This window comes from Octopus bimaculoides, chromosome 4, assembly GCF_046866305.1.
Source record: "Octopus bimaculoides isolate indiv1 chromosome 4, ASM4686630v1, whole genome shotgun sequence".
In the NCBI taxonomy this organism is placed as follows: Eukaryota; Metazoa; Mollusca; class Cephalopoda; order Octopoda; family Octopodidae; genus Octopus; species Octopus bimaculoides.
Window position 1 is genome coordinate 118,600,461 of NC_142931.1, and position 25,148 is coordinate 118,625,608.

Here is a 25,148-nt window from a genome sequence, read left to right on the forward strand (position 1 = left end):
AATGATGTCACAACTCATTTCTACAGCTGAGTGAATTGGAGCAATGTGTAATAAAGTGCCTTGCTCAAGAACACAACACACAGCCCGATCCGGTATCCAAATTCATTACCTCACGATTGTGAGCCCAATGTTCTAATCACTGAGCCATTATCATTATTGTTATTATTATCAAGGGGCGGAGCTGGCAGAAACGTTAGCACGCCAGGCAAAATGCTTAGCGGTATTTTGTCTGTCTTTACGTATGAAAGTTATGAAAACTCTCAAGGATCGTTCGATTGATTAAGAATTGGTCTTTGTATCCATATGAGCCTCATCAGCACCATTTTTGTTCAGTGGGGAAAAATATCGTTCTGTTCCATAAATTTGTATGTTTTCTCCACGAGGATGGATGTTAAAATTTTATACATGGTAGATAGACATGTTATGGGCCGATAATTTTGGGGGAAACTTGGTTTCATTATTCTTCAGGAGTAGGTAGGTAAGTAATTATTATTATTATTTTTATTTTTATAACGTGCTTTCACTTCACTACCGAGCGCAGCTCTGTGTGCCTTAGTTATGTGCTGTGGTTTGCTGTGATGCTCTTATGGTTACTGTATTGAAAGTGTTTTGTGTAGGATGTGTGCAGTGCCCAGTAGTGCAATTTTCTGTATGTTATATATATTTGTAAGTCCTGGTGTTTTTGTTATGTATTTGTCTGAATATTCTTCTTCTTATTATTATTATTATTATCATCATTAAAGCAATGAACTGGCAGGATTGTTAGTGTGTCATTACACAAAAGGTTTAACAGCATTTCTTCGGACTCTTTACATTCTGAGTTCAAATTCCATCAAGGTTTACTTCACTTTTCAGATGGATAACCGTTCACTTTACTTTTCAGATGGATTAAGGTTCACTTCACTTTGGAGAGGGATAAAACGAGGTGCCAGATGAGCAGTGGTATTAATGTAATTCATTTACCACAACCTTCCAAAAAACTGCTGATGTTGGGCCAAAATTTGAAGCAACTATTGAGTTCAAATTCTACTGGAATTGACTTTGCCTTTCATACTTTCAGAGTCAATAAAATAAAGTACCAGTTGAGTACTGGTGCTGGTGTAATCGACTTGACCTTTCCTACTAACATTGCTGGTCATCATAATTGTTATTATTATTAGTAGTAGTAATAAGGCATGAGCAAGCAGGATCATTAGCACACCAGGCAAAATGCTTAGTGGTAATTCATCCATCTTTGCATAAAATAAATACTAAATGCACCCTTTTAAAGCCTAGCCAGGCTCATGGGCCCAGTTTCCTCGTTTCAATGGTATACGTTTTCCCCAGCTGGATGGGACACCAGTTCATCGCAGTGCTACTCATTTTTGCCAGCTGAGTGGACTGGAGCAATGTGAAATGAAGTGTTTTGCTCAAGAACACAACGCGTCGCCTGGTCTAGGAATCGAAACCACAATCCTACGATCATGGTGCTGACACCCTAACCACTAGGCCACGTGCCTCCACAAATAAATGCGTCCTTCTAAAGCCTAGCCAGGCTCATGGGCTTGGTTTCCCAGTTTCAATGGCGTATGTGTTCCCCAGCTGAACTGGACGCTAGTCCATTGCAGCGTTACTCATTTTTGCCAGCTGAGGGGACTGGAGCAACGTGGAATGAAGTATTTTGCTCAAGAACACAACGCGTCGCCCGGTCTAGGAATCGAAACCACAATCTTACAATCATGGTGCTGACACCCTAACCACTAAGCCACGCGCCTCCACACCCATCTTTACATACTGAGTTCAAATTTCTCTGAGGTTGATCTTGCTTTTCCTCCTTTCAGAAGCAAATTAAAAATAAGTACCAGTTGAATGCTGGGGATCAATCTAATCAACCTATCCCACCCCTGAAATTGTTAGCCTAGTGTCAAAACCTGAAAGCATTATCATTAGTAGTAGTAGTAGCAGCAGCTACAGAAACAGTGACATGTTGTGGTGGTGGTGGTGGTGGTGGTGGTAGTAGTGGAAGCAAAGGCAGCAGTAGTAGTAGTAGCAGTGGCCACGGATTGCACTAAAATTCCTCTTTACGGTATGAGATTACAAATATAGGGTAAAGCCTGGAATTTCATGGAAAAAAAAAAAGAATAAAATCTCCAAGTCAAAGTTGAATCAGTTTGGAATAGAAATAAGACAAAACCAAAAACAGAACAAACAAAACAAATATCACTGAATATTTTTCAAACGCATACACACACACACACAAAAAAAAAAATACAAACAAAAGCTAAAAAATAAGGACAAAAACCATCAACAAAAAGATAAAAATAGCAATGACAAACTAACGACAACAATAGCAGCAACAACCACAAGTGGTCAAAGTAAATTGAAACAATCAGATGCAGTATAAGCAATTTGTCTTTGATTTTACGTCCTTAACGCTTGCCAATTTTTACCTTTCGTATTGTTTTTTTTTTTCATTTTCTTTACTTTTTGTAGCTATTTTGCTATTGTTTTTTTTTTCATTTTCATTCTTTTATTCTTTTACATGTTTCATGCATCTGACTGCAGCCATGCTGGAGCACCGCCTTAAAGGGTTTCAGTCAAAGAAACCGACCCCAAGATTTATTCTTTGTAAGCCTAGTACTTATTCTATCAGTTTCATTTGCCCAACTGCTAGGTTACAGGGACATAAATGCACCAACATCAGTTGTCAAGTGATGAGGCGGGGGGAGACAAACACAAACACAAAGGCGCACATACATAAATATACACACACACACACACAGAGATATATATATATATATATATATATATTCTTTTATTTGTTTCAGTCATTTGACTGCGGCCATGCTGGAGCACCGGCTTTAGTTGAACAGATCAACCTCATGACTTATTCATTGTAAGCCTAGTACTTATTTTATTGTTTTTACTGCCAAACCACTAAGTTACGAGGACATAAACACACCAACATCAGTTGTCAAGTGATGGTGGGGGGACAAACACAGACATACAAACATATATATATATATATATATATATATATATATATATATATATATATATATATATATAAATGTGTGTCTATATATATTCTTTTCTATTCTAGGCACTCTACCTTTTTTCTACTCTAGGCCCGAAATTTTTGTGGAGAGGGCCAGTCGATTAGATCGACCCCAGTATGCAACTGGTCCTTAATTTATCGACCCTGAAAGGATGAAAGGCAAAGTTGACCATGGCGGAATTTGAACTCAGAATGTAAAGACATACAAAATACTGCTAAGTGTTCATCCTCCCACTTCTTGTCAAATGGTGTTGGTTTGTTTACATCTAAAGAACTTTGCAAAAGAGTCTGAGAGAATATGTACCAAACTTAAAAGTAGAAAATAAGTACCAGGGTTGATTTGTTTGACTAAACCCTCCAAGGTAGTGCGTGCCCCAGCTTGGCCACACTCCAATAACAGAAAAAAATAAAATGTATATCTATGTGGCACGTAACAGCACCCACTACACTCTTGGAGTGGTTGGCATCAGGAAGGGCATCCAGCTGTAGAAACTCTGCCAGATCAGATTGGAGCCTAGTGTAGCCACCTGGTCCACCAGTCCTCAGTCAAATCGTCCAACCCATGCTAGCATGGAAGGCGGACGTTAAATGATGATGATGATGATGATGATGATATATATATATATATATATATATATATATATATATATATATATATATTGGAATTTTTGTAAATAACTCTTGTATGCAAAGACCAGTGAGTTTATATAACAACGACAACAATAGCAAAAACAACAATGCAAAGCCAGCTGTCATTTCGTGAACTAAAATTTCCTCCAAGTACAAACAGAGAGAGAGAGAGAGAGAGAGAGAGAGAGAGAGAGTTCATTGATTACATTCATTCACTGAGTGGAAAAGGACAGAAAGAAATGGATAGAGTTGAAAAACAACCCTGGACACTATTGGTGGCATTGAGTTAACTGATGCTATCCAGTTACAAATATAACACACACACTCACGCACGCACGCACACACATACACACAATTAACCGATGATGGCAATAAGTACCTTGTAGTTGTTAATGATTTCTCACATTGGTAGTGTGCCAGAAAATGTGTAGGAAAGAAAGAAAGAGAGGGAGAAAGAAGGAGTATGTGTGTGTGTGTGTGAGAGAGAGAGACAGAGAGAATGAGAGAGAGGGTTTGAGAGAGAGAGTAAAAGAGAGTGTGTGTGAAAGAGAGAATGTGTGTGTGAGAGAGAGAGAGAGAGGGAGTGAAAAAGAGAGCACATGAGAAAGAGTAAAAGAGAGTGTGAGAGAAAGAGAGAAAGGAGAGTGTGAGAGAGAGTGGGAGAGAGGAGAAAGAGTGGGAGAGACACTCAGAGACAGAGGGAGAGAGAGAGAATGAGACACCCAGAGAGAGAGAGTGGGAGACACTCAGAGAGAGAGAGTGGGAGACACTCAGAGAGAGAGAGTGGGGGACAACCAGAGAGAGAGAGAGTGGGAGACAACCAGAGAGAGAGAGAGAGAGTGGGAGACACCCAGAGAGAGAGAGAGAGAGTGGGAGACACCCAGAGAGAGAGAGAGAGAGAGTGGGAGACACCCAGAGAGAGATAGAGAGAGAGAGGGAGAGAAAGATACAGACAAGGAGAGAAGGGGTGAGAGAAAGACAAACAGATAGGGAGGGAGGAAGAGACAAAGTCACAGTGAGAGAAGGAAGGAGAGACAGCCAGAGATAGAGTGAGAGAGAGAAAGATATAGATAAGGAGAGAGGGAGAGAGACAAACATGGACATAGTGAGAGAGAGAGAGAGAGAGAAAGAAAGAAAGAAAGAAAGAAAGAGAGAGAGAGCCAAACAGATAAACAGAGGGAGAAAGGAAGTGAGAAAGACAGAGAGAAGTTACTGAGAGTTAGGGGATACAGAGAAAGAGAAAAAAAAATTAAGAGATTCCATTTGTGCAACAAACAGGTTATCAAAGCGTGATGTGATGTGGCAGCTTCACATCAAATTGCCCCATGTTTTTTGATGTTACTATATGTATGCATGCATTCCTCTGTGTGTGTGTGTGGGGGGGGGTGCTTCCCGCATATCTTTCTTTGCCAGTGGACATAATTTTTCACCAGTGTAAAAACAAGATAGATTTCTTCCCCCCTGTGAAAAAGCTTCGACTTTTGAACAAATGAATTCAACCTACTGAGAACAAAAGACAATGCCAAAATGTCTTTAAACTAGTCTTTTCCAACACTGATAATACAACTACCACATGTATGTACCCCAACCCTCAACCATTTTTTTTTTTTTCTGAAGAAGAATTTTAGCCTCATTGCAACAAACGTGGTTTTGCTCTTAATTCCTTTTCTTTTCTAGATAGACATTTTCTCACCAGCTCTGTCCCACTTATTGCCACCCTCTCTTCTATACTGTAAGTATTCATGTAGCTACCCAACAGCAAAAAATCTGTTCTGACTCCCTTCTTTCATACTTTAACCTCTCACCTCCTAATATATAATCTGCCTCTGTCTCTACTGTAGCTCCATTCAGTCAAAGAGGACCTTAATCTTGCAAGTGGCATGGCAACCTCACTAATGCTGGTTACACTGAAAATGCACCCAAGACACTCTGTAAAATGGTTGGTGATGGAGAGAGTATCCAGTTGTAGAAACTATGTCAAAAATAGACAATAGAGCATGACGGAGTCTTCGGACCTGCCAGGTTCAAAGACTGCGTCAGATCATGATGGTCAGATCATGTCAGACGATCAAACCCATACCAGTATGGAAGATGGCTGTTAAAAGATGAAGGTGGCACTATGATAACACACCTCAATCCTTTCTTTTGTATTACTGTTGGTTGTACCTAATTCAACACCATCATCTGGTTAGTTGGTCCCTTTAGCAGAGTTCACAATGTTGAAATTATATGTACTAAACCCTAGCTAATTTCCAAATTATATTTATCCTACTGACATCGATTAGTAAATTCTCTGATGGGACATCACTCTTCTTAATCTGGGGGGAACATGCAAATATCATGGACACCAGCCTTCTGCCTCCTTCTTATGAGTAACTAATAAATTCTATGTTTGATTTCACTAACCATGGGAAGTCAATTCCACCAGCTGACTTGGCATAAGACCAACATTATTAAGAGTTGAGATATAGTCAATTGAATAAACCTCATAAGAAACAAAAAAAAAGTTAAGTAAGGAAACTGGCGCTGCTCTGGGGCCTTGTTCCATTATTATTTGATATTTTATTTCATTATTAATCTGCATTTCAAAATGAAACAACAAATATATAAAAAAAATTAAACAGATTGACTGAAATGCATAAATATACGTATGCATGTATGTATATATATGTGTGTGTGTGTGTATAAATATATATCTATCATCATCCTCATGATTTAACGTCCAGTTCCATACTGGCATGGATTGGACAGTTTGACAGGAGCTGGCCAGTTGAAGAGCTGCCCAGGCTACATGTCTGTTTTGGCATGGTTTTTGGGCACTGTCTGTGATAGAAACAGCACCATAATGCAAGTCTCTTTGCCAGAAATTTGGAAACGACATGCTGTACTGCTTGACGTTTGTGCCAGAAGCTCCAATACAAACATTTCAGAGTGTTTGGATGTCAATCTGAGGACAGTGCCAAGGATTTGGAAAGAGTTGGATGAGTCTAATGATGATTACGAAGGTACGGCAGTTCAGAAAACTCACTCTCATCATTCTGATAAGAAAAGAACTCCTGAATTTGTTAGCGAGAACCAGGCCATGATTGACAACAATCCTTCCAAGTCAATCAGGTCCATTGCCAGGGACATGGGAGTGCCTGAGTTTCTTATCAGGCAGGTAGTGCATGAAGACGTTTGGCATTCCTCATACAAGATAAGAAAGAATAAATTTTTATCCCAAGTCATCAAGGACAAGAGGAAAGACTGTGCTACAAAGCTTTTGAATAAACTCAAGCATCTCCTCCGACTGAACATGCTTTGGTTTTTCTCAGACAAGAAAAATTTCTGCCAAGATCAGATGGTGAACACACAGGACAACCGTTGGCTTGCCATATCCCCAAAACATGTACCAAGAGTGATAAAAATCAAACATCCAGTCAACACCATGGTGTTTGGAGTGATCACTAATGATGGCGACGTTTTGTTTCCATTCATCTTCCCACACGGCCTCAAACTCAACACGGAGGCCTACATCAAGTACCTGGAGGAGGTGGTGCTGTCCTGGGTCAAGAGGTTAGCTGCTGGAAGACCTTATGTCTGGCAACAGGACCATGCACCATACCACACAAGCAGAACCCAGTCATGGCTGTCTGACAATTTCACTCCTAACATATGGCCACTAACTCCCCAGACTGCAACCCCCTTGATTATTATGTGTGGGGTGCAGATGAGTGAGAGACCAAGAAAGCTTGTAATACCAAAGATAAACTGAAAGCAAGGATTATGGCAGCATACACCAACTTAAACAAGGAGACCATCCATAAGAGTTGCAGGAGATTTTGAAATTGTCTGGAGGCCATGGTTCAAACCAATAGCGATTTTATCGAATAAATTTACTGTTTAGTATTTCAAGATATTTCTATGTAATTTTGGTAAATATATCTGTTAAAATGAGATGTCAGTGTTATTTTCATAACTGAGATGACAGTTTATTCACCACACCCTGTTTATTTCAGCTGTATTTAAAATTAAAGTTTAGGTAGGAAACTTTAAAGTGTGTTACAGTTCTATATTTAAGAGATGAGGAATTATGTACATTATTAACATTTGACAGATATTTGTCCTCATCTTGTTTGTTGTTAACACAATGTGTCGGCTGATATACCCTCCAGCCTTCATCAGGTTCCAAATTTCCTTAAGACACCTGATGAAGGCTGGAGGTTATATCAGCCGACACATTGTGTTAACAACAAACAAGATGAGGACAAATATCTGTCAAATGTAAATACTATAAATAATGAACATTAAAGTGTAGTATCCAAACCATGTTATGGGGATATCCCTTGCAGTGTGCCTGCAAAGCACATTCACCACTTGCGACTACCAGACATCATCCAGGGTACTCTCTTTTACTCTTTTACTTGTTTCAGTTGTTTGACTGCAGCCATGCTGGAGCACCGCCTTTAGTCGAGCAAATCGACCCCAGGACTTATTCTTTGTAAACATAGTACTTATTCCATCAGACTCTTTTGCCGAACCGCTAAGTTACGGGGATGTAAACACACCAGCATCAGTTGTCAAGCGATGTTGAGGGCGAGGGGAACATGGAAAAGTGGATGTTAAAACAATGATGGTGATGATGATGATGACCTTAACATTATTGTAAAGTAATTCATAATAGAGAGATGAAACTAAAGGTGGTAAAGCATCCATTCTACTGTGCCTCCTCACCACTCATGTGTCTCAACTCCCCATAAATTGTGTTGAGTGAAACTTCAGAAAGTATAACGAGAAAGACTATGAAGACATAATTACCAAAACACTCCTGAATTCAGCGTTCTTGTAGGTGTATACCAAAAACTATGTTAGCAGCTGTGAATAATGTGAACAGAAACCTAAAAATAAAAAAAAATGAGTGAAGGAAAAATATAATTAATTAATGATATAAATATGTGTGTATACATACATACTTAAATATATATTTATATATATATATATATATATATATATATATATATATATATATATATATATATATATATATATATATACAGGGTGCAGATGGTATTTGAGGACACCTTTTTTAGTAAATTTTGATCCTTTTACCCGCACGATTTTCACTAAGAAAAAAAAATAAAACTTGGAGTTTTGCAAGTACCCTGACCTCCTAATATGCTACAAAACCCTTTTTTGGGTCCGGAAAACGGGATGGGGTGGGGTGGAACCGTTGGCAATTTCACCCCCACCCCATTTTCAATTATTTTTTGCTATTTTTTTCTTTACCCATAACTTTAGATAACATTTTGCAAGAATACATTTTCAAGAGAGTGTGTTTTACATTAGATGGAAAATTCACAGAAGTTTGAAATGAAGAAGTGGAAATGCAGAGGTTATAGAAGTTAGAGTGGTACCGAAGTCAGTGGAGAGGTAACGAATGATAAATGATTACTTTTAAAAAAAGCACGTTAGTTTGTGTATGTGTATGAAACAAGTAAAAGTATATTAAAACAAAAATATCTTTTCCATACCTTTTAAAATCACTGGATATAATATATATAATAATCCCAAAAGTAGATTTTTCAATTTGCAATTTTTGGCGCCGAAATGCATTTCATTTTTGTTAGGGGAGAGAGAGAGTGAGTAAGAGAGAGAGAGTGTGAGTAAGAGAGAGAGAGAGAGAGAAAGAGAGAGTGAGTGGGTGACGAAGTTTACCTAAACATTGAATGGGTAACAATCTATCATAATTATATATATCATCATCATCATCATCATCATTGTTTAATGACTGCTTTCCATGCTGGCATGGGTTGGACAGTTTGACTGAGGACTAGAAAGCCAGGAGGCTGCAATGAGACTGCAGTCTGTTCTGGCAAGGTTTCTACAGCTGGATGCCCTTCCTAATGCCAACCACTCCTTGAGTGTAGTGGGTGCTTTTCAAGTGTGACTGGCATGGGGGCCAGTCAGATGGCACTGGCAGTGATCACGCTCAAATGGTACTTTTTACGTGCTGCCGGCACTGGCATCATGGGTCTGGTTTCCCCCCACTTTTTTTTTTCTGAACAAAAATAAGGGGATTGCTGCATATCAGGAGATCAGGGTACTTGATTCCATGTAAAAAATCCGAGTTTTTTTCATAATGAAAATTATGTGGGTGAAAAAATTAATGGGGGTGGGGGTGAAATTTCCGAGGTTTCCACCTCACCCCACCCCATTTTCTGGAACCAAAAAAAGGGTTTTGTAGTATATTAGGAGGCCACCAAAATTCATTCAATGGAAAAAAAAAAATTGCAATGATTCCAGGATATGAGGGAGGAGCATCTCCCCCACCCCCTCTTTTCTGCACAAAAATAAGGAGTTTGCAGCAAAAAATCCAAGTATTTTTTTTCTTAGTGAAAATCATGCAGGTGAAACAAGCAAATAATAACCCTGTTTTTTGTTATTATTTTATTTGACTAATTATCATTCAACTTCTATTTCAGAAAATAACAATGACAGGACCTATGCTTTGTAGGGCAGAGCAAATTGCCTCATAGTGCTGTTTTTTTTCACAGATGGTGCCCAACTGACCCTACTATACTGTGTAGTTGACAAAATCAAAAACAAACAATGCACATGCACAAAGTTAAAAATACAAAATGACGACAATTTTCCCATCGCACCAGTATATTTGTGTGTGTGTATGTATGTGTGTGTGTGTGTGTGTGTGTGTGTGTGTGTGTGTGTGTGTGTGTGTGTGTGTGTGTGTGTGTGTGTGTGTGTGTGTGTGTGTGTGTGTGTGTGTGTGTATAGTGAATAGATAGGGATTATGTATCTAGGTGGGTGCTGTTTAAGCACTTGGTTATAATCCAAGTTGTGGCTAACCGCATCGAGCGGTAAGGAGCACCTAGGATGTGTGTGTATGTAATAGAAGACAGGTGGCAGTAACTTCACAGCTTCAGCTTTGTTGGACTGTTTCATGAAGACCAGCTGGTCAAGACTTCAAAGTCACTATCAGCCTGCTTTTTGTAAAAATGTAATACACATGTATTACATCCACAAAAAAATATTCAGCAATTCTTTGTTTAATGTTATAGATTGTCTGGACACCATTAAAGGCACCCAGGGAGCAGGCAGTGATGTGAAACTGGGTAACAAATTTAGTCTACCATCCAAAAAGGCCCTTGCTGGACTTCAATGCAGAATGCAAAACCAGAACAAATACTACAGCACATTTGGTTGAATATTCTAAGTTCTGCCAATCCACTGCCCTGGAATGGCACTTTGGAAGGTAAAGTTTGCCTTAGCAGGATTTGAACTCAGAATGCAGTGAGTTGGAACAAATATCAAGATGTATTTTGTCCAATGCTTTAACAATTCTGGTAATGTACCACCTAATGTATGCATCTGCACTAATTTGTGAGTAGGAACTTCAAATTCTTCTGGCTGCCAGATGGCCGGCCCAGTTTCACAGTACCATGCACATTACAGTATAAATAAACTTGCATCATTTATGCTAATTTACAGGAAACTGTATTTCATTTAATTATTTAAGTTAATATTTGTTTCATTTAGAGATGGCTATCCTTGGTTCAGAAAAATCAGTAACCTGGAAAGGCTTTGAACCCAAAGGTCCAGGAAAACTGATGTTCTCTCTCTCTCTCCCTCCCCCTCTCTCTCTCCCTACACACACACATATGTTAATGTTAGTTTTTATGTTCAGTTTTAATAAAGACAATATTTCATTAATCTGATGGGTTATTCTATACTTTTGTGGACCACAAATTTATTATTCTTAAACGAGAATATTATTGACAGTAACTTTGGAGTTCTGGCTAGTTAAGCCATCGTCACTCTGGCAGTCCAATGATGGCTTAACTGTTTAAAACTTCAAAGTCACTGTCGATAATATTCTTGTTTAAGAATAGACAGACAGACAGACTGACTGACTAACTGACAGACAGACAGACAGACAGACTATCTGACAGACAGACAGACAGACTGACTGACTATCTGACAGACAGACAGACATAAATAAATAGATAGATTGAGGAGATAATTATAATCCTGGCTATCATTTCATTAGCACATCTTGCTAGATCTTAGCAAGCACAGTATTCAAAAATCAAAAGGAGATCTGTAAGTCTTTGATTAACAACAAAGGGAGCACTATACAACTCCAAAATAAGGTCCAGTAAGCTTAATATAAACTCTACAGAGTGAATAATAAAAGAAATGGTTCAAATGAGGAAAAAAGAAGTCAAATCGACATTATAAGAGTTTCTGAAAATGGAAAAATCTCCAACACCATCTATTTTTCTCTTTGATTGTCTCTCTATCTTTCTCTCTAAATCCCTCCTTCCTTGTCCTTCTGTCCAGCAGTAGAAACCATGCCAGATCAGACTGGAGCCTGGCTTGCCTGTCCTCAGTCAAACCATCCAAACCATGGCAATATGGAAAGCAGGCATTAAAAGATGATGATAATGATGATGATATATATTATTTATTTAAAGGGCACAATACATGTCATTAAGTGCAACTAATAGTTTCATATGCTGAGAAATACTCAAACATATTCATCAGGCACAAACCACATATCATAACGAACTAGAAAAATTGAATAATAGAAGAAACAAGTAAAAAAAACTCAGAGGGCAGCATATTGAAAATGCAGAAAGTAAAAAACTATTAGTAGCATTTAAAGACACGCATTGTGCCCTTTAAATAAACAATATTTATCTTTCACCTGATGGAGTACATTTTTTGGTGAATTTTTTATCATGGAACAGTACATTTTATATACACACACACACACACACACACACACACACACGCACACACACACACACGCACACATACATATATATATTGCCCACAAGGGCCCCTCTGTGTTGGCCCCTTGTGAGCAATAAAAAAAAAAAATCACACATATATATACATGTATGTGTGTGTGAGTGTGTGTGGGTTTGTGGTTGTGTATGTATAAGCATGCTGATGACTAACCCTCTGCATGGTTATTCAAACGGTTGAATCTTCTCCTTCAAATTACACTGGACAATCTAAGTGATGATATAATACCAAAAGGCAGAATGGCCCTAAATGGAATGCCTTTCAGCATAGATCTGCTTGATCAGGACTGATATGAAACATGGAAATAAAACAACATCAGCAACAATAACAACTGAGCATATAAGTACTGGCTCGCTCTCAAGACAAGACAGACAGAAGAATCATGAAGCTGCTCTCATCAGGCTACATTGCAGACAACCTGTGTTAGGAGGATGGCGTGGTTATGATTCTGCCAGCTTGTTGCCTTATGAATTGCAATATCAAAAACATGTAAATGAATAACCAATATGTACACATATGTATACAGTATAGTAAACAGAATCACTTGTTTGGATTTTATTTATTTTGTTGTGGCTAACCTTTGTTATCTCCCAGATGATAAAAAGCCAACTTTCATCAAGTAGACTTTTGAGCAAAAACATTCCCTCTTTCACCATCCCTTATTTTTGTATATATAGGCACAAGTGTGGCTCTATTGTTAAAAAAGTTTGCTTCCTGACCACTTAATATTGGGTTCAGTCCTACTGCATGGTAGCTTGCATGACTGTGTTTTCTGATAACTTTAGGTCAACCAAAACCTTGTGAGATTTCCATGAGAGAAACCGAAAGTATCTTATCATAGGTATATATGTACATGTGTGTGTGTGTGGTGGGGTGTATTTGTGTTTATGTCCCCTTGTCTCAATATCACATGGTAATTGTAAACAAGTGTCACAATCGTGCAAGCAGTGTCCTTCAATTTTCAATCTTCTTTGTAAACATGTCCAGCCATGGACAAATAGTAACTTGCTTGGAAACAGGTGAGGACTGGTGCCGAAGGGCATCTGGCCATAAAAAAAATCTGCCTCAACAAATTCTGTCTGACCCATCAAGGCATGGAAAAGTGATGATGATGATGATAATGATGGTGGTGGTGGTGATCGTGATGATGAGGACTATATTACCCAATGTACTCTTTCTTTTTTTAAAGTTTGTTGGGCAGAATTTGAAGGATGTTTTGCTGCTTTTTCTGTTGTCAAGCAATTATGCAGAGACTCCTTTGTTGGTTCATGAAGCTTCATCTTTAGTTTCAGTGGTTCCATTGATATTAAGAAAGGCTCTCTTGTAATTAGTAAGACTATTTGATGATGAGTGAGGTCCCTCCTTTTACTTATCTGCTCCCCTGTTGTCTAGAAGGGCTCTCTTATAGTTAGTGAAATCTCTTGTTGGCTAGAGATGCTCCTTTGATGGGTAACAATGCTCCCTTGATGACAAGTAAGGCATCTTTGTCATATTGAAGGCCCTTTCTTTACTTTTCACAGCAAGTAGAGCTCTATTTTAATTAGTTAGGCTTCTTTGTGGTATCTTTGAGTATTTTGGTATTATAAAGATTATGCAATGTCTTTTAATATTACATATTTTATTACTGTATATGTAAATGCTGCCAAAGTCCTGAAAGTTCCTTGCATATCACTTTTTAAAATTTCATGTGATATCAACACCTTGGTCCACCCATGTCCATTATCTCTGGTTTCTTTGGCTGGCTTTTATATCAAGAGATTGCTTGATCTTAGCTCAACCTTCCTTCATTTATTGGAGGCTCAGGTTACTGTAAATCGTCCCCCATCCCCATCCTACCCTATGACTATCATACAGAGCTGTGTAGCTATATCAGAGAGAGAGAGAGAGAGAGAGAGAGAGAGAGAGAGAGAGAGAGAGAAGAGAGAGAGAGAGAGAGAATTGACTGTAGCATATGACTCATCTTATTGACCTCTTAAAGCTGAAAAGCAAAAGTTGACCTCTGCAGGATTTCAGTTCAAAATGCAATGAGCCAGAACAATTGCTACAAAACAGTTTGTCTTATGTTCTAATGATTCTTACATTTAGTCACCTTACATCAGTGCCTAACTCTCATTTTATGTTGTTAAGTGGATGACAGATAAATCTTACTGTCAAAAGGAAGACAAGTCTTATTACAGATAAGATCTCAGCCTCAGATAATCTGATAAACCTAGTTTCAACATTTAAATGAACTATAACAAAGTGAAATAAGCTAATCCACCCAGAAACACAACATTGGATTTGAACTTATAATTTATGTATTGGTAATTCAATACACATTATCCATGCAGCCATTTTACCTCCTCTTTAATCACTGGCATTTACATTCTGTGTTCAAATGCTACCGAGGTCGACTTTGCTTTTCTTTCTTTTGGGGTCAATAAAATAAGTACCAGTTGAGTGCTGGGGTCAATGTAATCAATTTATCCCCTCCCTTGAACCTGCTGGACTTGAACCAAAATTTAAAACCAATATTGCAATTCATGAGCAATAATATCATTGGTTACAGATTATCAATGGGCCAATCACTGCTTCAAAGAATTTCTGAGGGCAAGATTGACACAAAAGTGCCTGCAACTTGGTATACGCAAACATAAATATATCCTCATCTTCATCTCCATCCTCCTCCTCATCATCATCATTGTCATCACTATCACCGTTTAACATTGTCTAACATTTGTCTTCCATGTTGGCATGGGTTGGATGGTTCAACTAGATCTGATGAGCCAGAGGACTATGTTGCGCTCAGTGTCTACTTTGGAATGGTTTCAACAGCTGGAAAACTTTCTCAAAACTAACCACTTTATGCAGTATACTGGGTACCGTTCTTTTGTGGTACTGGCTCTAGTGAGATCACCAAGTAACTTGCAAGAAAGACCCCCTCAACTAGAAGTAATTAGCAACTAATAGATAGTACCTTAGACTTAGACTTAATTCAATAATGAGCCTTAGGACTCATAAAACCGGAGCTTAACCTAGTTTCTATGGTGTATGAGGGACTGAGACTATAACTCACCCCTGAACAGAACACCAGTCTGTTGCAGGGTTAGCTTCCCAACTGAGTAGGGAGTGTAGCATTGAGGGAGATGGTTTGTACCAGGTGTTCAAAGGCTGAAGTATAACAGAGCGGCAAGAACAGGTGTCTTGTTGTAGAGGAAGATACATGGTTACCCCAGCTAGAAAGAGAGAAAAGAGATGGTCATGAAGTGTCAGGGTATACCATCAAGGTTCAAGAAGGTGAACATCAGAAAGAATATATATATAGAGTGATCCTTTGTCCCTACATGTGTGAGAGGGGCTTCTGCACAGTTTTCATCAATCAACTTCCGCTGACAAAATATTGGTAAACTGAAGCTATCTGCCCAATCCAGCACACATTGGAATTGAATAAAAACCTATGTGGTTACAAAGCTAACTGCTTAACTGTGCAGATATGCCTACATGGCTCGTTTCAATCAAAAAGAGTTACCAGTAAAAATACCAACAATTTTGCTTACCCTCAATAACCAAACATTAAATTTATCCTTATTAAACCTACAAATAGGAGCAAAGAGTTGACTGAGAGTCAAAATATAAGATGGAGGGTTACTGACACATAACTTGCCACAAATACATTATGGTATTTCATGACCAAAATACTTAACTCTGAATTAGTTGAGATTACCTAGCAGGGGCAACCAATCATCTCACAGAACAATGGAAATTATGTTTTCATTGATGTTTTTGCTCTTGTCGTTGTTTTTCCATGGCTGATACTATCTGTGAAAGTGCACAAGGGTGTTGCACTCATAATTGTAAGATTGTGGTTTTGATTCCCAGGTTGGGCAGTGCATTGTGTTCTGGGGCAAAAACACTTTATTTCATGTTACTCCAGCCTAATCAATGTAAATGAGTTCCAGTAATATCTGAGAAGTTAACCTTGCAATGAACCAGCATTCTGTTCAGGGATGAGTGTTATAATCTCAATCCCTTATACACCACAGAAACTGGATTAAACTCCTAGGATTCATTATAAACCTAAGTCTAAGTCTATGACACTATCCATCAGTTGCAAATTACTTCTAGAAGTATCGGAGTTCCTTATCTGGTCTTGCGTTGTTTTGCTTTTTCCCTGTGACAAGTGGTGTGGTTTAAATTCAGGAAACACAATGCCAGAAAAAAATACTACAAGGCCACTCACCTGGCAATCTAACAATTTCACTAGTTCTTTATTATATTAACCCCAAAAAAATGAAAAGCAAACTTATCTTCGGTGGAATTTGGAAGTTAGAATGAATACTGCAAACGGTTCTACCTGATGACACTACATGGAGTGGTGGTTGTATGCCTCAGTGTGATCTGGGAGCTATGCCAGTGGAGTGTAAGCTCCTAGTAGGGCCTCCCATGCTGGACAGGTCGAAGGATAGAGGTCGGACTAATACAGAACACCTCTTCCCAGAGATAATCATGGGTTTGCGTAGAGCCAACACCCCTACCTAGAAAAAAAAAACAAAGTTACGGAAGCATCAATAGCAATTCAAAACTGACAAGACCTAGGAGGAGAGAGAGGGCCTTCTCTTAGGGAAACATGAAATCATCATCATTTAATGTTCACTTTCCACGCTGGCATGGGTTAGGCAGTTTGACAGGAGCTGGCCAGACAGGAGACTGCACCAGACTTCTGTGTCTGTTTTGGCAGGGTTTTTATGGCTGGATGCCCTTCCTAAGACCAACCACCCAGCAGAGAAGACAGTGTTTTTATGTGGCACAAGCACAGGCGAGGTGAGTTTTGGCATGGTTTTTACACCAACCACTTTACAGCATGGACTGGATGCTTTTTAAGTGGCATCAGCACTAGCAAGGTCACCAGCAAAATCCAGAAGAAAAAAGAGAAACAGGGATCCAACTAGAGAGAAGCAAGAAAAAAAAAAACACCCAGAGTCAAGATTAGAAGAGGAAAGTTGTCAATGATCTATGCACAATAGTGAGTGAAGGGTTTAAGTGAATAAGGAAGTAATTTTATCCAACGCTCTAATGACAACCACTTAACTATCTTATGTAAATAATATGTGTAATATACAATGCAGGGAAAGTTGTGGTGGTGATGAGTACCAACAAAAACAACAGAGTATAGGCTAGTGAGTTTGAGTAAGTTTGTATGCAATGGAGAAAAGAGGAGGAGTCTGTGGGAAAATTTAGTTTTTTGCAGATAACATCAGTCCCTAAAAGTCAGATTTCTCTTCTCTTTTCCAAACCCATGACATTTCAAACGTAAATAGATAACAAGGGTTAGACAAGTAAAAGTACAAGCTTTCAGCTGCTTGTAACAGAAGGATTTCCCATAAATAAACAAGTGCTCCAAGAACCTGCTTTGTTCAGTTCAAACTCTTCTATGGACCTGAGGAAACAAAAACTGGAAGCCAATATGAGTACTCAGTCTCCAGTTGTTATGATTAAGTTTGTGATTGGATGTAGATCCTGATTTGTGATTACTGGCTGTATGTACTGGCTGATGTACAGCAGTCTTGCTCTATCACATATAAGTAAATGAAAAGTAACTTTTCAACTTTAAAGAGAAGACTGAGGAAAAGGAAAGACCAAGCTGAAAACACATAATAAATGTATTTACTAATGAGTTCCACATTAGTATCATTTGCAATTTTTATATTCAATATAAATTTAAATCTATTTAGAAAGCTAGCCACCTACACTTTTTTCTGCAAAATAGGGGTAGTTTATCCTATTCAGGCTATATTATTAGCATTATTCTGCGATTGAGAATTTAATATCACTTCTTTAACTTTCTAAAAAGACATCTCAACGCTTCTAAAAGCAAACTTCGTTTGTTTATTTACGTTTGTCGTAATTTGAATTTAACATATGAGAGCGTCTCATAAAGCGAGATTTCTATACATCTTACATTTGCAGAGGAATTTGTAGTGGGGTAGTTAAGCTTAATCGGTCAAAGCATCGTGACGCGTAATCACGGGGATGTGAGTTCGTGTCCACAGCTAGCCACCTACACTTTTTTCTGCAAAATAGGGGTAGTTTATCCTATTCAGGCTATATTATTAGCATTATTCTGCGATTGAGAATTTAAAATCACTTCTTTAACTTTCTAAGACATCTCAACGCTTCTGAAAGCAAACTTCGTTTGTTTATTTACGTTTGTCGTAATTTGAATTTAACATATGAGAGCATCTCATAAAGCGAGATTTCTATACATCTTAAATTTGCAGAGAAATTTGTAGTGGGGTAGTTTAGCTTAATCGATCAAAGCATCGTGACATGTAATCACGGGGATGTGAGTTCGAGTCCCTAGCTAGCCACCTACACTTTTCTCTGCAAAATAGGGGTAGTTTATCCTGTTCAGGCTTTATTATTAGCATTATTCTGTGATTGAGAATTTAAAATCACTTCTTTAACTTTGTAATGATAAAACTGGCAATGAAGATTATCCAAATTCTTTAGTTAGAGGTCAGATCTGACAGAGTAGATATAGGATCAAATCAAACAGGTTCCAGTCATGATCATCTCCCACTCTTCTCCCAGGTATTGCATATCTAGAACTACATTATCTAATGTGCCCCTCCTTTTCAAAGGAGATTCGACTGTTATTTCTAGCAAATCAGGCAACCACATAGAGACTGCTTTGTTTGATACTTGGTAACTCGGTGCAACTGGCATAGAGCCACATACTAGTGTTTATGTGAATTTGTATATGAAGTTCTAGTAAATGACACCGAAGTTATAATTATTACTTGGTACTTCTAGTGTTAATTTTGGTTTCTTAATTAAGCACAAGTATGACCTATAAACAAGAAAGAAAGATAGGTGAATGAATTTATCTTAGTATATATATGTCCAGTACTTAGTTTTGTTGACCTTAGAGGGATAACAGATAAAGTTGCCTCTTTCCCCTGGCATTTGAGTTCAGAATGAATGTAATAATGCTAATGTGCTTATTAGATACAGTGCTCAGGTGCACTATGACTCATTGGAAATGAGTAAAAAAAAGAGAAAAAAGGCAGCAATAAGGGCTGTAATGAGAGCCAACAGTTAAGGCACAGCACAAAGGATAAAACACAAAAGAGACATGAAAGAGAACAGTGAAGGAGTCATAAAGAAGAAAGGATGCATAGGGAGGTTAGTAGTAGTGTTGGTGGATTTCAGGAAAAGTGTGGAATTGAACTTTGAGTGTGCTTACTCCACTGCTCTGCTGGTTCTGATAACATTGTGTAACAAAATTTTTAGTATTTTTTTTTTTGTCTTTGGTCAGAAATCAAAGGAAATGGCTACTATTACATTCAGACTTTGGCTTTTGTGACTTGGACATCAATGTTATGAAACTGATCTATTTTCCATTACATTTCAGACAGATTCAATGCTGAGTTGCTGAAGCAGAAATATCATTATAGCAAATATTCTGTTCAATACTGCAAGTTTGCTTGTCAGTTTCTTGACCTTAACTACTTGAGCATGTCCCTTAGTGGCTGACAATATGTGCATTTCTGATCATGAGCATGAGCACTGGGGAAGCATCACAGCCATGTGTCGAAAGGCATTCTTTGGGGTGTGGCCGTTGCCAGTACCGCCTGACTGGCCTTCGTAGGATTTTCGAGCGAGATCGTTGCCAGTGCCCCTGGACTGGCTCTTGTGCGGGTGGCACATAAAATACACCATTTTGAGCATGGCCGTTGCCAGTACCGCCTGACTGGCCTTCGTGCGGGTGACACGTAAAAGCACCCACTACACTCTCTGAGTGGTTGGTATTAGGAAGGGCATCCAGCTGTAGAAACTCTGACAAATCAGATTGGAGCCTGGTGTTGCCATCCGGTTTCACCAGTCCTCAGTCAAATCGTCCAACCCATGCTAGCATGGAAAGCGGACATTAAACGATGATGATGATCATCATCATAACAAAAACAAAGTTTGGAGGAAATTTTAGCCATTTTTCATACTTTCCATGGGTAAGCAAATAGAAAATAATAGTTGCAACCCAAAAATAAAAAAACATGTTACACAGAGTAATGAGCTTAACATCAAGCCAATGAGGGACCCTAAATACTGTTTCTTCTTTTGTTTTGTTTTGGGTTTTTTTTATGTCTTGGGAGGAAAGAATAATACTTATGTCCTTTGCAGTATCTCTAAAATGGTACTCATGTTGTTAGCATTCTGCTTCAACTGTTGCAGATCAATGTCTTCAAGAAAGATATGAGCAGGAAGGGATTTCCAGAAGACCGACATTCTAGGGAGGAAGAACAGGGCTTAGTGGTGGTTAGTGAAGGGCTAGGCGGCGGCGGTGGTGGTGGTGGTGGAGTGATACTCTTAACATGGATGATGAGAGGAAGAGAGGCAAGTGAGTCAGGAGTGTCTGAGTGGAAGAGACATGAGACCAACCAACAGCAAGTTGCACAGGACATTGTAGTAACAGTAGAGAATGAAGACAGCATGGCTGTGGGCCAAAGGTTGGAACACATCAGTAAGTTTGTTGCTTGACCTGCTAGAGATAGCAGCCAAATCTCCCTTATATCACACCTTACTAATATAATTCTTTCGTAACATTGACCTAACCATTGGAAGGATTTAAAAAATAACATTTTTCTCATTTGTTGATATATTGGAAGGTGGCATGCTGGGCATAATGCTTAGCAGCTTTTCATCAATATTTATGTTCTGAGTTCAAATTCTGCCAAGACCAACTTTGCCTTTCATCCTTTAGGAATTGATAGAATAAATACCAGTTGTAAACTGGAGGTCAATGCAATCAACTTACCCCTCCCCCAAAATTTGCTGGCCTCGTGCCAAAATTTGAAACCAATATAATAAGCTAGTTGTTAGAATATAGTTTAACAGGAAGATTGCTGTGTAAAATTACAAACCAGAGGCTAAATTTTAAACTGATATCAAAGAACAAGGGTTGGTATGCAGCTGTGAGTTACCAAAAGGACCAAAGAAAGAATGTACACACTAGATATACTATTAACATAAGGGGTGGTCATATCTGGAATGTTTTTTATCACGTCTGCAACATCACATTTAACCCACCAGTAACCAACATCAGTTATCTTCTCTTTTCTATTAAAAAAAAAAAATTCAACCATATATTTTTGGTAATTTTTTATGTCTGTTTATCAGTGTTAGTATGAGTTATTTACATTGTTTACATTTGACAGACACTAATCCTCATCTTGTTTGTTGTTAACACAACGTTTCAGCTGATGTACCCTCCAGCCTTCATCAGGTGTCTTGGGGAAATTTCGAACCTGGGTTCTCATTCCTAAGCTATTTTTCGATGTTATTATCATTATTATTATTCAGGTCACTGCCAGGAATCAAACTTGGAATCTTGGGGTTAGTAGCTTGCGCTCTTAACCACTACGCCAGTGACCTTAACAATAATAATAATAACAACAACAACAACAACAACATCAAAAAATACCTTACGAATGAGAACCCAGGTTCAAAATTTCCTCAAGGTATCTGATGAATGCTGGAGGGTATATCAGCCGAAACGCTGTGTTAACAAACAAGATGAGGACAAATATCCGTCAAATGTAAACAATGTAAATAATGTACATAATTCCTCATCTCTTAAATATAGAACTGTAGTATGGGTTACATGAATATATTTTTGAGACTGTTTTACAGCTGGATGCCCAACCTGTCATTAATCTTAACCAGTTTATTGAATGAGATATCTCTGAGGTAAATAGAAGACAACTTTCTCTGTCATGGTCAATGCGATGATCACACACTACACACGTTCCTTCCAAGCACTGCTGTAAACAGTGGAAGTGAGCTAGAATGTTAAAACTTAGTGCGCATGCACAGCAGGGTTCAAGGTCAACCTGTGCCAAGCAGCTTCACTCTGCATGCTTTAGCTTCGTTACTATGACAACAGTCCGGATACCTTTTGATCAGACCTTGTATATGGATGTACATGTGTGTGTGTGCTTGTGAATGTGCTTGGCTGTTGGCATTCCACATTTGTCCCTACTTGAGTGAAACGATGATTATGTTGATATTACGACTAGTTACTCTGTGTTTCTAAAAACATCCGAAATAAGACTCCCTTACTTGAAAAGTAGGTAATTGTTGGTAATAAGAAGAGTATGAAACCCAAATATCCTGCTTCGGTCAGCACCCCATCTAACCCATGCTAACATGAAAAAACAGACAAAGAAAAAATATGCTATATATATTTATGTGTGTGTGTTTGGGTGGGGTAGCTAGAAACCAAGGTAGTGGTTGTTTCTTAGTCCAGACTCAACCTTTGCAATGCAGACATGTGAAGACCCCCTTTGGTCATGAATGACCATGGGATTGCACCTAGAAAGTCCAGGCAAGGTTGTCTTTTATGGAAGACCAGTAGTCGCCCGTGCATACCAGCCCCCTCTCTCCACGCCACCGATGTTATCCAGGGGAAAGGCAAAGGCTGATCGTTACAGCTTGGCACCAGTGATGCTGCAACTCATTTCTACAGCTGAGTGAACTGGAGCAACGTGAAATAAAGTGTCTTGCTCAAGAACACAACACACAGCCCGGTCCAGGAATCGAGCTCACTACCTCATAATTGTGAGCTCAATGATCTGAACACTGAGCCATGTGCCTGCAGGCATATAAACCAGCATATTCCAACCATAACCATCCCCTCTTTCTCTCAGACACTGCACATCTAGGACTACATTACAAGACAATAAAATGAACTGTGAAAAGATTTAGTAACTATTTCTTGCAGGGTAAGTGACTATTAGAGATTACGTTGTTTACTCAAGACATCTTAGTGCTGTTTGTATGAGTGTCTTATATTAGTATTCTGTGAACATGGACATGAAATTCTAGTAAATAGCACCAAAGTTTATTATTACTTCTTGGTGCTTCTAATATTGATTTCCTAATTAGCCATAACTTCAAACAAAAAGAGATGAAAAAAAAGAAATCAAAGAAAAAGAAGGGTTTCATTAACCAACCTTGTTTGGTAAAAATCTTCCTCACACATCAATATAAGAAGTTAGGTACTCAATAAGCCGACTTGGGAGAGGTAAATGTTTGACATCCTTTAATGAAACTAAATGGAGAATCCTTCGGCGACATAAATACTGTAAGTTGAGGTGAACGATAGGCAGTTTATATGTGAAGACCTGCCGTTTGTAAGGTAAGTTTTTCATAACAGCAATGCAAGCTTCACTGGGTGAGAAACGGGGAAATACTTGTAGATTAACTACATCTGAAAATGGCCAGTAACAACCTTTTACATCGATAGTCATTAGCAATTCGAGCTTGTGATAGTCTATTACTCCAACAACATTTACTTTGTATTCTTTTGTATGGACAGGATGGACACAGCGTACAGCAAGGAAATCTCCTGATTGACTGGAGCGAATTTGTTGAATACCTGCTCGTAATAAAAGTCCCTCGACAGATTTTACAATTTCTCCAGATTCAATATGTTGTACCTGGATACACCGGCACCAGCTCACAACAATGCAATTGTCCCCAGCCTGGGCATTAAAAGTAAGTACCTTGGCACGAAGTGACGGTGACACAGTACTTACAGTAATGTCATTTGAAGGGTGAACTCTCATTTTGCGTAGAAAATAATTGTCTGGCATTACAAGAACACGAGTGGTATGGTCTGGTCGCAACAGAATCCTTTTCTTTTTTGGTGATATGTAGCATTCATACCAGCGCCGAAGATAGTAAGCAATGCTGAAATCGGCTAGTGCCAACTGATGAGTTAAATCCAATACATAGAATACAGCCATGAGATCTTCTCGGGATGGGTTCAGTTGAAGTACAGCTAAGTTGTCATGGTAACTAATAATACAAGCCTCTTTGAACATGACAGGCAAAGAATCCCAGCAGCGGACCGGCATAGTGGTTGTAGCAGTGGTAAATGGATTCAGCCCATTGATAACTACAGAGTTTGTACAAGAGGCGGTTTTGTTGGAGACTACAGCTTCAAACATTGAAGGTAACTTCACACTGAAATGCTGACCATCTGTGTTATCAGGTTTAACAAGAATACCATTCCGTCGATGTGGATCTCTGGAACTGCTGAAGTTAGTCTTGTCAGTGAAGCCACTAACATTTTTAATACCTTGTAGCCATTTTGTATAAGAGCAGGACCACACCAGCTCCCCACTGTTTGTTTTGAACAAATGTTCAAACGAATCCCGATTGCTAAGCTGGCTAACTTTCAGGGAGGGATTGTGATGGCTGTAACAGCTTCCCATGGCAGTGTTTTGAAGGCAGGAACGGTAAGGTAACAAATTACCTTTTATTTGTCAGAAACCTGTAAAATATACAAAAAAAAAAAATGTGAAAATAATAAAGGTACAAGTTCATCATCTTTAGTCTACATCAGTGGTTCCCAAACTATGAGTCGCGACCCACTGATGTGTCACGAACGGAATCCTAGTGGGTCGCAAAAAGTTATAAAATTACGCATTAGCTTTGATTAACTGTTGTCTATCGAGATAGTTCAAGGCTCATGTTTTCAATACCAGACTGGTTGTTTTATCAAGCAGTAGGCTTTTTTCACGAACTTAACAAATCAGAGGTGGTCATTTTCTCAAGTTATTTATTCGTACGTAATCGTAAAAAGGAAAAGTCTGTTTTTACCTATTTATAGAGAACTTTAACTAGGCGC

General features: G+C 38.6%; 1 protein-coding gene across 8 annotated transcripts in view; it reads right to left on the reverse strand.

Annotated features, from left to right (window-relative positions):
• The window catches only part of LOC106881662 (uncharacterized), a 130,011-nt gene that overhangs the window by 33,877 nt on the left and 70,986 nt on the right, over window positions 1–25,148 (reverse strand). For 4 of the 8 annotated variants that reach the window (XR_016241655.1, XR_016241652.1, XR_016241654.1 and 1 more), the window contains 2 exons: window positions 23,467–24,791; window positions 8,465–8,544 (listed from right to left, as the gene is read on the reverse strand). Coding sequence is in view for 2 of the 8 variants with exons in the window: in XM_089351235.1 (XP_089207361.1) it covers window positions 23,488–24,732 (1,245 nt within the window). In the remaining 6 variants the exon portion in view is untranslated. Of the gene's footprint in view, window positions 1–8,464; window positions 8,545–16,808; window positions 16,990–23,466; window positions 24,792–25,148 lie in introns of all 8 variants that reach the window. The other 4 variants (XR_016241653.1, XR_016241657.1, XM_089351235.1 and 1 more) reach the window with 2 other exon arrangements.